At 51.3% G+C, this 13,518-nt stretch overlaps 1 protein-coding gene across 1 annotated transcript; it reads left to right on the top strand.

Annotated features, from left to right (window-relative positions):
* Positions 1-535: 535 nt before the first annotated feature.
* LOC125425227 (amine sulfotransferase-like) lies at positions 536-4,301 on the top strand. The gene is made up of 3 exons (XM_048482783.1): positions 536-657; positions 3,019-3,199; positions 4,096-4,301. The coding sequence occupies exons 1-3, from the start codon at positions 649-651 to the stop codon at positions 4,224-4,226; spliced, it is 321 nt and encodes a 106-aa protein (XP_048338740.1). The 5' UTR covers positions 536-648; the 3' UTR covers positions 4,227-4,301.
* The last annotated feature ends 9,217 nt before the right edge of the window (positions 4,302-13,518 follow it).

Raw genomic sequence — 13,518 nt, 5'->3', positions numbered from 1 at the left:
AACTGTTCTGGCTCCCAATTTACTCCTGGGCCCAATTTAAGGTGTTACATTGACATACAAAGCCCTAAGGGGGGAAAAGTGCTCCTCACCCAAGAAAGAACATATAAGAACATAAGAACTAGCCTGCTGGATCAGACCAGAGTCCATCTAGTCCAGCATTCAGCTACTCGCAGTGGCCCACCAGGTGCCTTTGGGAGCTCACATGCAGGATATGAAAGCAATGGCCTTCTGCTGCTGCTGCTCCTGAGCACCTGGTCTGCTAAGGCATTTGCAATCTGAGATCAAGGAAGATCAAGATTGGTAGAAAGCTGCTCTTTGTTTTGATGGGTTGTCTTTTTCATACCCTTTCCATGTAGTAAGTTTCTAAGAACTAAGAATAGCAGGTATGTATACATGAAGGTGTGACAACCCATAAAATGCAACAAGGGGAACAGAAGTATTAAAAGTCCATGACCAAGATAAAACTGGAACTGAAATTTGTTATCTCACACAACTTTACAACAACAGTTCTCAATTATACCTGCTTGATTTTTAATCCCAAAATAAATTTGTTTTTCATCAGTTCTAGCTAGTTTGTGGCTAGACCATGTCGGAGGCTGGTATGCTCACAAGGATGACTTCAAAATTCTTTTCCTTACTTTTGAAGAGATGAAGAAGGTAAGGCTGTTATCTCTGAAGGTGAAGAACAAGAAAACCATCTGATATATATTAGGCATCTTCACCCATGATGTTCAGACACTTTCAGAATAGACAAAGGGAGTGATAATACACACTTTATAATCAATAATGCACCAAGACAAAAACACACACACAAACAATTATTTACATTAAGCAAGATTAAACAAGTAGCAAACAGATGTAAAGCATCTATAGGAATGACAAAATGTTGCCGAAGGATGAAAAGCAAACAATTAATTAAAATATTGCAGTATATATATATATTAGCAGTAATGGGATCACTAATCCAGATGTAATCCTGTTTCTGTTTAAAAATTTGATTCCTCTCTTTAATAAAATCTGCCGTTGAAATTTAATTCACCTCTCTTCCTCAATAGTGTATTTGGAAGGTCTTGAAATGCTTTCATTTTGGTGTTTATCACCAGTGGATTTTCCTGGTGTTTCTTCAAAATCTTATATTTCATTCTCTTTTGTGCAGATTTCATGAGGATATCTCTTGGAACCTTGTTCTTATGTGCAAACCTTGAATTGGTTCTATATATTTCCTCAATCTCTGGGAGTTCTCTACCCACTGTCAGGCCTGTGCCTGACAGTAGTGGGGTGGCGGGCATTTGCAAAAGGGAACTGTGTTGCTTTATTCTCTGCAGGTGTCCAGCCTTCACTCTCTCCTTTGCTGGGGTCTGACATCCACTTTTAAATAATTTTTCATCAGTTTACAAAAGTCTACTTCTAGATCTGCTTTTCCAAAATATTCAGCGATTTCTCTGAACTGGAGATTATTACTTTTCTCCTGAACTTGAAGGATGTGGTTCTGCACCTCCTCCATGTTTCCTGGTCCTCAAGTGGGCTTGCCCCATGATATTTACCTCCTCCCAGGGTATTCAAAAATTGCCAAATCAGTGATTCTTTTCCAAACTCCCAGCTTGAGCTGCTACTGTGCAAACAACACGGGAGCAGAACCAGTTAATTTTTCTTGCTCAGCCACCTGATCTCCCCACTCCTTTGCGCATCCCCTGATCTCCCCACCTGACGTTCATTCAAGCTGCCACTCAAAAACAACTGCCATTCAGAACGTTGGAAACCGGACATGCTCAGATATGCTTGCAATGTAAATACAGAAGTCCCGGGCTTGTACAAAAGAAATGGGAGTATTTCCTCACTGGATTCCCTCACAAAATGGGAAACCATGCAAAGGGAGAAACCAGCATCAAACAGACCTGGATTGTGAGAAACTGGTTGTAACCAGGTATGATTGTGCCATGTGGAAATGGCCTCTGTTTCTCCTTGCCCAGGTCGCCTATCAGTTCCTTTCTAGCCTTCCACTCTCTCTGGCTTTTCAATATATCCACCTTTCTCCCTCTTCAATTCTCTCTTTCCAATTCTCTCTACCCCTCTGTTCTCCTGCGTTCCATCCTTTTTTTGCTCCTCTTGTTCCTTCCCTTCTTATCCCACTTCCCTTCTCCTTCCCCCACCCCCAATAGGGCCTCTCAAACCCACATTTGGCCCTGTGCCATATCTCAGGCTCTCCCAGCATGCTGATTGGTCTCCCCCCTTCCTGACTCTCCTTCCTGTTTTTCCAGCAGTCCAGTTTACCTGACATGGCCCTGGCCACTGGGCCGCATGGCTCGCCCTTGCTGTTGTGCCTGCTTGGCTCGCCCCTGCACCGGCCTCTCCTGCGAGGGGTTCAGCTGCGGCAGGCCGCCTGCTGCCCTCTTGTGGACGCCAGCACAGGCGTACTGTACTAGCAGTGGCTGGGAGGAGTGCCTTCCCCTCCTCCTTGCCTCTTGTGCCCTGCATCTGCCCCACAGAGATGGTCTCGGGACTGGCCAACTGCCCCCGCCCCCGCAAACCCCTGCAGTGGTCATAGCTGCAGTCTGGGGAGGGTGGGGCACCTGTCCCTGGAAAAAAAGATAAAGTCTTTACCTGCTATTTGCAACTGTCTTTCTTAGTCTTGGAGAAGCGTCGGTTTTTTCTTTTTCTTTAATTTTAACCAGTTCTTGGGTATTTTCTTAAATAGCACTTAAGGCCACTGATGTTTTCTACAAAATAATGCAGACTAAATGTCATACTGCATTATAACATAACAACAACGACTTGTATGCTGTCATCAAAAGATTATATCTAATATAACACTGTAGACTTTGTCTTTAATTATGACAAAGAAATATAATTTAGAAGCACATATCAGTTAAAACAAGTTAAGTCCAGATTGAACTTTAATCCATGTGTTATGTAAATTGTGTGTGAATCCTCTTATTATCCTCATGCCTGGTTCTTTTAGTTAGGGTCCCTATCTTCTCAGTTCTGGATGTTCTGACCCCAAGTCATATCTGATTGCAGGATCTGAGAAATTCTGTATTGAAAATATGCAGCTTCCTGGGAAAGGAGCTTACTGAGAAAGAGTTACAGATTGTTGTGGATATGGCTACATTTGATAAAATGAGACTGGATCCCAGATCAAACTATAAAAACATGTCAGCAGATCTCATAGACCATGACAAAGGAGGTTTTCTTCGCAAAGGTAAATCACTGGAACCTCAAATTAGGCTCAATCCCAGTACTCAGAGAATCAGAATATTTGAGGAAATTAAATTCAAAGAGCCCCAGAGAGTGGCTCATATAACATAGCAATGATTATGGGTTCCTCTGCTATAAACAACAAGAGCACCTGAGGTTATTTTTTCACCTCTAAATCAACCCAATTAAATCAGAAATCGGAAGAACTGTCCTTTGGTGCATCTAGAATTTGAATGGGTCAAGTGAAATCACAATAGAATGATGGACAGTAAGGGTTACTGTAGAGGTTCTAAGTTTTGTGGGTGCAGTATCCCATTTTTTTTCTTGAGTGGAGAAAGAGCTAGAGGCCTTTGGGTTCCAATTCATCTTGGCAGAACAGAAGGCACCTTAAATTGCAATAATTCCTCTTTTCAGCCTGTTCTACTGATTACCCTGCAGAATACAGCTGTCCATCACATGTGCATGTCAGTACTGCAGTACTGCTGTCTCATGCCATGCTGTCTCCAGCTGCCGATTCAGACTCTAGCACTGATAGATGATGACTTTGCCCCACTGCTGCCATTGTCTCTTCATGACATCTAGGCAAATGCACCTACTATAGTCTTGGTCCTGTAGTCTTTGTCCCGGTATCAGTGTCCTTTGGGCTTCATCCTTCGTGCTCTGTCAGCAGAACAGTAATGGAATTGAGCCTCTTAACTTTATGAAAAGGAAATATTTTTCCTCTTTCAACCTTTAACATTTACTGTGCAATTCACTGAGTGAAGTCCTGAATTCACTGTAACTGTTTAGGATTAAACTGTTAAAATTTAATTTCCATCATAATAAAATACAGAAGTTACTGATGTCTATCTGGCTGCTTTCACTGCAATGTCCTCTCTCTCTCTCTCCTTATTGTACTAGGTACTATTGGGGATTGGAAAAGCACAATGACTGTAGCACAAAGTGAAAGGTTTGACAGTGTTTTTAAGGAACGGATGAAGAATCTGCCTGTCAAGTTTTGCTGGGATATTAATGAAGACCTTCCATCTTGAAAGATGAAAAATATTCTGTGTATAAAAATAATCCACATCTGTGCTGAAATAAAAATTGGAACCCCCATTGGTAAATGCTTGTATATGATAGCTTCTACGTTCTGAAACGTGGAGAAATATATTAAGGAAGTTTTCTATTATTATATACATATTTTGTCCTCCCTCCAACGAAAACTGTGTATGTGTGTTTCCTGAACCCTCACTGCATTTTATTATCACAATCTCAAAAGGATGTAATCCTGAGACATAGGTTATGCTGAGAAAATGCCCCTGCTCCTAGGGGCATGTCATGACACAACAGAGGTTGGAATCCAGGTTGAATCCAAAATATTATCCACTTTACCAAAAACAAGCGTTGCAGTTTTCAAATATACAGAATGCTTCACAAACATTTTTGCTTCAGAGGTCCAGCCTTTAAAGTTTCATTTTTGTTCATATGATGAGAGCTGAGGCTGAAAGGTCCTGACTTGTCCCCTAGCAGAATTTTTGATTAAGTGAGACTTTAACTCTCAGATCACTATATTTCTATTTCTCACACTCAATAATCCATCTATTATACTCAACATTTAATTGCCCTAAGCCTTACAAATACTGTATTGTCGAAGGCTTTCATGGCCAGAATCACTGAGGTGCTGTGTGGTTTCCAGGCTGTATTTTTTAATATACATAATACTTTTTATTAATTCTATTAATTTCCTTCTTTAAAAAAACACTGAAGATAAAACGCACATAAAGCCATTGAAACACATAAGACATCAACAAGTATTAACATGTAACAAGTATCAAATGACCCATATTTACAGTTACCGAAACATAATCAATCCTAGCACAACTACACATGACATAAACACGTAATACCACATCATTTTGAGGTAATATGCAGGAATTGGCAGAATTATGTGTTTTGAGGTAATAGCTCATTCAGGGAAAGGGACAGGAAGTGAGGGCAGAGGCTTCATGTGTAAGTGTGATTGTTTTCTAGATAATAGGTTGAGAGTGGTTTTGTATTTCATTTCTGTCTGGCCAGTACCTCTAGAGAAATGCTCCGTGCCTAGGTTGCCTCAGCTTCTGTTGTCCCTCCGCTCCCTCACTGACTCCTGGCCCTCTCCCTGAATGAAATATTATCTCAGAATGCATACCTTAGAATGCATAAATATTACCTCAGAACGTAACATGTATGACAGAAGCTGAGGAGACCTGATATCCATATATATAAAAAGCTAACCGTGAGTTTGTTGGTAACAGGTCACCTCGCAAACGGCTGGACAAAACGGCGTGAAATTTTCACACACCATCCAACATGCCTCCTTCCATGTTCCTAGCTCCTTCCCCCACTGTGGGACCACCCCTGTGCCATGCAAAACCCAAATTTCTACCAAAAATCCATGGTGCATGCCCACAGCACAGCTTAGAACGCCTCCTTCAACTGCTAGGCTAACTCGCCCGCAGACTGCCCCCTCCCTCCCCACCACCTCTAAATGCGCAAGCCTACCCAGCACACATGCCGCCGACACACACCTTTGCTTCCCCAAACACACACTCTGTACCACCGGCTTCCAGCAACTGACCTTCCCAGCCCTCAATGACCACCGTGCTGGGAATGGCCTTCCTCTCCATTCGCCGCCTCCTGCTCTTCCGGCCACCGACCGCACCACTGCCCAAAGGCCCCACCCCCAGCCTCGCTGCCCCATCAATCAGCCTCCACATCACCTTCTTCTGCACCCAGTGGCGAAGGTACCAGGGGGAGGGGGGGGTTGCCAGGAAAAATCTCCCACCCCTCCCCCTTTTCCCTGCGCTGCCCCCAACCCCTCACCCCACTTCAAGCATAGGGCCGATGTGAGGAGGCGAGTCAGCCGCCATCGCAAAACTCGCAGGCCCAGCCAATTTGCCCCAATACAGGCCCAGGGCTCACTCCAGCCGGGGAGGACAACCTTACAGTTCCTTACAGGAAGGAAGGATGGTGCAACCCCCCTAAAAATCCCCGGGGAGGCAGATCCAGCACAGTCCCAGAAGGAGGAAGCTGCACTGTGGCCACCACTCTAATCTAAGCCACAGCAACACGTGGCCGGGTACAATAGTGGGAGATAATAACATGGTTCTAAGAATCATGTAACTGAGACAATGCAACAGAAAATGGTCAAGCGACTGACTGACTGATATGTAAAGGGCTTTCTCTTTCTGTTATCTCTCTCCCTCTCTCTGTTCTGATGTTTACAGCTTTGACACAGTTTGTAGATAACTAGGCTATTGACCTTAGCAAACCTTTCCTCAGGAAAACAAGATGTGCCTCTTGGCCTGAGGGGGGAGGCAAGCCCCTATCACACCCTTGAGGCACCTAAACCCCCAAACAACTCTTTTTCACACTTTCTCTGGGAAAGCAGGAGGGGAGACTGGGTCAGGATAAAGGGACCCCGAAAAGCTAGATTGAGCAGAACTGGCTTTCTCAAGCTGGATATTCTACAGCCTTTCAATAAACACTACTGATCAAGAATCCAGAGTCTGTTTATTGGCTAAAGGTGTGAGACCTAACACAGGTTGATTCTACTTATACTTACTTACAATAAGACAGACTTGTTCGGCAGCCAGCTTCAGCTGATATTGTCGGTTGTTTACTTTTTCAAATCTGGGGTAGCTAGATGAAACTGAAGTTGTAAACTCAACTTCAGTTGACTTTCTGGGAGGCTTGTTTAAAAGAGCCATACGCTGCACTTCTTCCCCTTTACTGTCTAGCACAGTGGTGGCGAACCTTTGGCACTCCAGATGTTATGCATTATAATTCCCATCAGCCCCTGAATCAGCCAATTGGTCATGCTGGCAGGGGCTGATGGGAATTGTAGTCCATAACATCTGGAGTGCCAAAGGTTCGCCACCACAGGTCTAGTGGGCAGACTTTTGCGCAAATGTTCTTTAATTCACTGTACATTTTTTTAACAGTCACAGGAATAAGATTGCATAGCACAAACAATCCCTTCGTATCATCGCTGTCCCCAGGAGAAGTGATAGACACATTGCTGTCTAAATGTATGGGTTCATCATCAGCTGTTTCTGAGAGGTAAATTCCTAATTAGGAGACACCACCAAGCTTAAGAGAGAAAAACTGCTTGCAGTGGGTATTGTGATTTCCTGTGTGTAGTTATCATAGTTTTTCTTTGCAACAAAGTAGTCTCTAATTTTTTGTTGCTTACACACTGGGGGAGGATTAACCTCATCCAAATCATATGCTCATTTTCCCAGGGCCATCAAATGTTTTCTACCAAAATAGAGATTAAATTAAATTCCTATCTCTTAAAGGCAGTCAGTAGTCAGATGAACAGACTAGTTAAAACGATCTGTCCATAAATTAGATGCACCCGAATAACCGGGGGCAGCCATTGCTGCCGGGGTGAGCAACGGAGAAAAATATGGGGCATGCATGGCTTGGCGGCATGCTGCAAAACCGGGTGCAATGATTGGCTCCCAGCCGTAAAGGCGGGAGGAGCCAGGATACATAAGGACGCCTCTTCCAGTCCGCGCCCTTCCCGGCGGCGAGACCCAGCAAGGCGTGGTGGTGTGGTTGGTGTCTCGTGTAAGGCCCGGAGGGAGACTGGTTTCGACCATTTCTCTTGCTATTCTTTCTCTTTTGGCTTCTAATTCTGCTCACCTCCTTTTCCTCTCCATTTCCTCCTGTTTTCCTCTGGTCGCTGGCTGGTCTCGAAGTCTTGCCATGGGGCCAAAGCGGGCCAAGATCAAGGAGCTCCCCTCGGGGGGGCTGGAATCTTCGGGCAGAGCCCGAGCCCTCCTCAACAGAGTCCGGGCCCAGACCGGCCCAGGGACATCGGACGAGGGCCCCGTGGTCGGCCGGATCGGAGCAGCTGCGCGGGCGGCCTCCGCCGCGGCCTTGGGCTTATCCCCTATCGGCAGGGGCAGGCCGACGGGTCCGGGGGAGCAGTCCTCCCTGGCTGGGGGGGCTCTCCCTGCAACCTTTGGCGGCGCCGGACCGGGTCCCGAGCCCGGGCTGGCCAGCGAGCCGGGCCCCGATCCCACCCTGGTCCGGAATTTGGCGGACACGCTGCTGCACCTTTCCCAGGCCCTCAGCGGAGCGGCCGGGGAATCCGGGGTCCCCTGCGCAGGGGAATCCGAGCCCCCCGCGTCGGCGGCTGCTGGCCCGGTGCGGGCGGGCACCACGAGTGGAACTGTGGAGGACCTCCAGCTCTCCCCACCGGTCAGCGCATCCACGTCGGTGGACGCGTCCGTCGGTCCCTCCGAACGAGAGGGCAGGACGAAGAAGCGGTCGTCGAGGCATTCCCGTTCCTCCAGACGGTCTCCCAGCTCTTCGTCGTCGGGTGAGTCTACCGAGGACGATGACATGCAGGCTAGCGGGGAGTTCTGGTTCCAAGGGGAGAGGGTGCCCGCTCTCCCCCCTTGGCTTGCAAAGCGCAGGCGTTGGGGGGGGCGGAGGCGCTTTCCTCCGGCCCGGCGCCCGACGACACCGGTAACCCTCCCGGGTCCCATCTCCCCAGGAAGCTCCGGGAGCGGGCTCTCGATGGGTACTATGTGGATATTTTCAGGTTCCTTCGGCGGGAGGGGGAACATGGCCGACAAAAAACGCAAGGATCCGGCGGTGGCCGAGCGGAACTTTAACAATTGGCTGCAGGGTTTCGTCGAATACCTAGCCCTTATTGGGGCTGCCTACCCCCTGCGGGCCTGGCACTCAGCGGCCCATATGGCCCATGTGCTGCGGGCCCGGGTGCTGGCCGGCGAACCCGCGGCCATAGCCTACGATGAGGCTATACGCAAGAACGCTTCCCATAAGAGCCGCTTCCGCTGGGATCTCATTCACGACCAGACCTGGATGGTCGTGGTCCAGCCTGCCATGAAAGGGGCCTCGGAACCCACCTTCCCAGACAAGTCCATCAGGCCTTACCCAGGGCGGGCGGGGACCAAGGGGCTTTGTTGGGAATTCAATAGAGGCGCTTGCCAGCGGCCCAAGTGCAGGTTCGAGCACGTTTGCTCCAACTGTTCCGGAAGTCACAGCATGGTGGGCTGCCCCAAGCCAGCCGGTCGCTCCCCCTTTCGGCAGGCCCGGTCCCCTGGCGCCGGGCCCTCCCAAAAAGAAGCCGGCGGCCAGGGCAGCGCCACCGCCGCCCAGAAGCACTGAACTCCTCGCCCAGCTGCAGTCCTTGGCCCCCACACCCGTCCGGGTGGGGGTGCTGCTGGATTGGCTGCAGCTTTATCCCGACAGGCGCGCGGCGCGCATGCTGGGCGATGGTTTTTCAACAGGTTTCAGGATTCCCTATCGTGGCCTCCGGAAGGCCTACCAGGCGCACAACTTAAAATCGGTTCGCGATCACCCTGGCGTAGTGGCCGACAAGCTCGATAAGGAAGTCAGGGCCGGTCGCATTGCTGGCCCTTTCAGCCACCCGCCTCTCCCCAACCTCAGGGTCTCCCCCATCGGCGTAGTGCCCAAGAAGACCCCGGGGGAGTTTCGGTTAATTCAACACCTCCCCTACCCCGGGGCAACTCAGTGAACGATCACATAGACCCTGAGCTTTGCACTGTCTGGTATGCCACCCTGGACGAGGCCATCCGTCTCATCAGGCAGGCTGGCGCGGGTGCCTCCCTGGCCAAATGCGACATCCAGTCGGCCTTCCGCCTCCTGCCCATTTCCCCGTTGGACTTCGAGCTGTTGGGCATCCATTTCCAAGGCAGGTGGTACGTGGACAAGGCCATGCCCATGGGTTGCTCCGTCGCCTGTGCCGCCTTCGAGGCCTTCAGCACTTTCCTCGAATGGGCCTTCAGACAGAGGGTGCCCTCTGGGCTGGTGACCCATTACCTAGATGATTTCCTGTTCGTTGGCGGGCGGGGCACCAGGGAGTGCGAGGTCGCCCAGCAGGCTTTCCAGACCCTGGCTGCCGAGTTGTGGGTCCCCCTGGCCCCCAACAAGACGGAGGGCCCTACCCCCGCCCTCAGCTACCTGGGCATCCACCTGGATACAGTCCTGGGCACATCATCGCTCCCTAGCGACAAACTCTTGGCCTTAACCAACCTGCTTCAGTCCGTCCTCCCCCTACGCAAATGCAGGGTGCGCCTGGTGCAGTCCTTACTGGGCCACCTCAATTTCACCTGCAGGGTGGTGGCACCAGGCCGGGCTTTCTGTTCCCGGCTGGCGAGGTCTTTGTCTGGCTGCAAGTCCCCTGACCACCACATCAGGGTCTCCCGGGGCCTAAAAGACGACCTGCAGGTCTGGCTGTCCTTCATCCAAGGCTTCAACGGCATCTCCTTGTGGCAGACACCTCTGGAACCTGGCCTGGAGCTGCAGGTGCACTCTGATGCCTCCGGGGCTTTTTGTTTTGGTGTGTATTTCCAGGGTCAGTGGGCACAGGGCCTCTGGCTTCCAGCGTGGCACGCACAGGGCATCACCAGAGACCTCACTTTCCTAGAACTTTTTCCCATCTTGGTGGCGGTGCACATATGGCACAACCTTTGGCTTAATAAAAGGGTCCTTTTTTGGTGCGACAACCAGGCCGTGGTACGTGTGGTGAACAGGCAGTCGAGCAAATCCGCACGGGTCATGCGTTTGGTTCGCAACCTTGTCCTCACCTGCCTCACTTATAACATTTCTTTCAAAGCTGCTTTCGTTCCAGGTTTGCAAAATGAGATCGCTGATGCCTTGTCTCGCCAGCAGGTGGATCGATTCCGGCGCCTGGCCCCCGAGGCGGAGCTGTTCCCGGCGACAGTGCCGGCGTCCCTGTGGAACCTTGGCAGCAAGCCGTCATCACAGGTGTTTTGAACTCGTTGGCACCGGCCACGCGCAGACAGTACGACAGAGCTGTGCGCGACTTCTGGAGCTACGCAGCGTCCAAGGGGCGCCCCGTTTATGGCGGGGTGGAAACAGGCCTCCTACTCGAGTATTTGGTCCAACTCCATGGGCGGGGGATGCACCCTCGCTCCATGGGGGTGCAACTGGCGGGCATCGCCTTTTATTGCAGGATTTCGGGCTTTCCGGACGTGACCAAGGCATTTGTAGTTCGCCGGCTGGTGGCGGGCTGGCGTCGGGTGGGCCCCAGGCAAAGGGACCTCAGGCGCCCAGTCACCAGGGAGGTGTTGCGGGCGGTCACCGGGGAGCTGTGGCAGGTGTGCGCTTCACGCTATGAGCGTTTGCTCTTCGCAGCCGCCTTCCACCTGGCGCACCATGGGGCTTTCCGGCCTGGGGAACTAGTTGCCCCCACCAGGGACCGGCCGTCCGGCACTGCGCTACAAAGGGAGCACCTCGTCCTGTCCGGGGATATGGTCTATGCGTGGCTTGCCCACTCCAAAACCGACCAGGAAGGCTGTGGTGCCTGGGTCACCATGCCAGTCCTGCCGGGCGACGCCACCTGCCCCCCTCTCCTCCCTCATCTCTTGGCTTCGGCACAGGCCTCGGATGGGCGGCATGCTCCTGGTGCACGAGGACGGTTCCCCCCTCACCAGGTTCCAGATGCTGGCTGTGTCCAGGGCATGCTTGGCCCGGGCCGGGCTGCCAGCCGCAGAGTTCGGCTTGCACTCCTTTCGAATAGGGGCCGCCACTACCGCGGCGCAGGAGGGCAGGGCCCAGGAGGACATTCGCACCTTGGGGAGGTGGCAGTTGGGGGCCTTTCAGGCATACATTCGCCCCCACCTGACTTGTTGATTCCCTCCACAGTGCCTCCAGGGACGCCGCAGACTGTTTTTCGACAGGTGTGGGTCGTGGGGCACAGCCTCGTCAACAGAGCCGGGGACTACGCCTGCTCATCCGACTGGGGCCAGCATCTCGGACTTGGGGATCACGTAAGCATTACCTGGCTGGGGCAGGGGCACATGCTTTGGCATGAGCTAGAGCCCAAGCTCATCGAATATATTTTCCAGTTGGCCACACCGGATCTCCTAGTTATCCACCTGGGGGAGGAGGATCTCCCGGCCAGGTCGGGCCTGGAGCTCCGTTGTGCGGTGGCCACCACGCTTCGGAGCCTCGCCGGGCATCGGCCCGGCATGACCTTGGTTTGGTCCGAGCTGCTGCAGCGGGTCCACTGGAGGGGAGCTGCGGACCCCACTGCCGTGGACAGGGCTTGCAGGAAAGTAAACAAGGCGGCCGCCAAGGTGGTGCTCTCCCTTGGGGGAGCGGTGGTGGACCACGCAGAAATCACCCGGGACAACAAGGAACTTTTTGAGCCGGATGGCGTCCGCCTGTCCAGGTGGGGCATGGACTTGTGGCTTCAATCGGTCCGGTACACCCTCCTCCTCTGGGTCCGGTCCAGACAGGCTCAGGCTTGAGGAGTTTGGGCGGGGAGCTGCAAGGGGGGCACCTCGTGGCGGGTTTGCAACGGGTTTCGCACATCTAGGGAGAAAACGAGCCTTCCGGCTGGGTCTCCCAGGCTTGTGCCCTGCGGAAGGGCCGGGGGTGGGGCGGGCAGGCTGGCTGGCAGGCCAGCAGGCCGGGCCGCTGCCCGACACCCCAGGGAGTGGGGTTGGGTCGGGCCGACAGGCGGCCGAGGGCTCAGCAGGTGCCCGACACCCCAGCAAGCAAGGGAGGAGGGTGGGCCGACAGGCGGCCAAGGGCTTAGCCGGTGCCCGCCTCCTCAGCATGGGCGGGAAGGGTGAAGCCGGAGTCTTAGCTCTGGGGCTTCCCTTCCCGTCAGTCCCAATGGAGATTGGGATGTGATGTGCGACCCGTTTGCCGCCCAGCTCTCATGTACATAGTTCATGTTTTGATTATGTTATTGAATAATTAATAAACTGGGCTGCGGCCCATTCCTTTTCCAGCCTGTCGTTGTTGTGTGATTATTGAGCGAAGGAAAGTCTCACCATCTGCAGCAATTAAAAGATACCAAGGGCTATAAAACCATAAAATGGCCTTTGTTAATAAATCAGTTTCATCAAGTCGTTACAAGTAGGTCTCCTGGTTAAAACTAGGAAACAGATGCTAAAAGCATATAAGTTAAAGGTTTGAAATCATTTAAAGTTCAGGGTCTCACGCCTTAACAAACATCACAGCTGCCCTTTTCCCCTACCAGCAACTGTTTTATCAGCTTTCCATGTGGGTTTGGATTCATCCACATTATTTTCCAATATCTTTTGCTGAACAATCCTCAAGGGCCTGTTTACCCACAGATGAAACTTCCCATGCTTCAGTGGAGTCCCTCCCTGGTGCTCTCTCAATTGATGGGCAAACCCTTTGAACCCTTGGCTACACGAGATTTGGCCATGCTGTCGTACAAAGCAGCATTTTTGGTTGCCACCCCCTCAGCATGAAGGATCGGTGACATACAAGCACTCCTTTGCATCTCACCTTCTTTAA

The sequence above is a fragment of the Sphaerodactylus townsendi genome, unplaced genomic scaffold (assembly GCF_021028975.2).
Source record: "Sphaerodactylus townsendi isolate TG3544 unplaced genomic scaffold, MPM_Stown_v2.3 scaffold_225, whole genome shotgun sequence".
Classification (NCBI taxonomy): Eukaryota; Metazoa; Chordata; class Lepidosauria; order Squamata; family Sphaerodactylidae; genus Sphaerodactylus; species Sphaerodactylus townsendi.
Note: the sequence above shows the minus strand (reverse complement) of the source record. Positions and strands in the feature narration are given on the sequence as shown.

What these genes read in the sequence shown, in the direction of transcription:
- LOC125425227 (XM_048482783.1), top strand. An exon ending in AGGAGGTTTTCTTCGCAAAG is followed by an intron (nt 3,200 to 4,095) that starts GTAAATCACTGG and finishes TTATTGTACTAG; the next exon opens with GTACTATTGGGGATTGGAAA.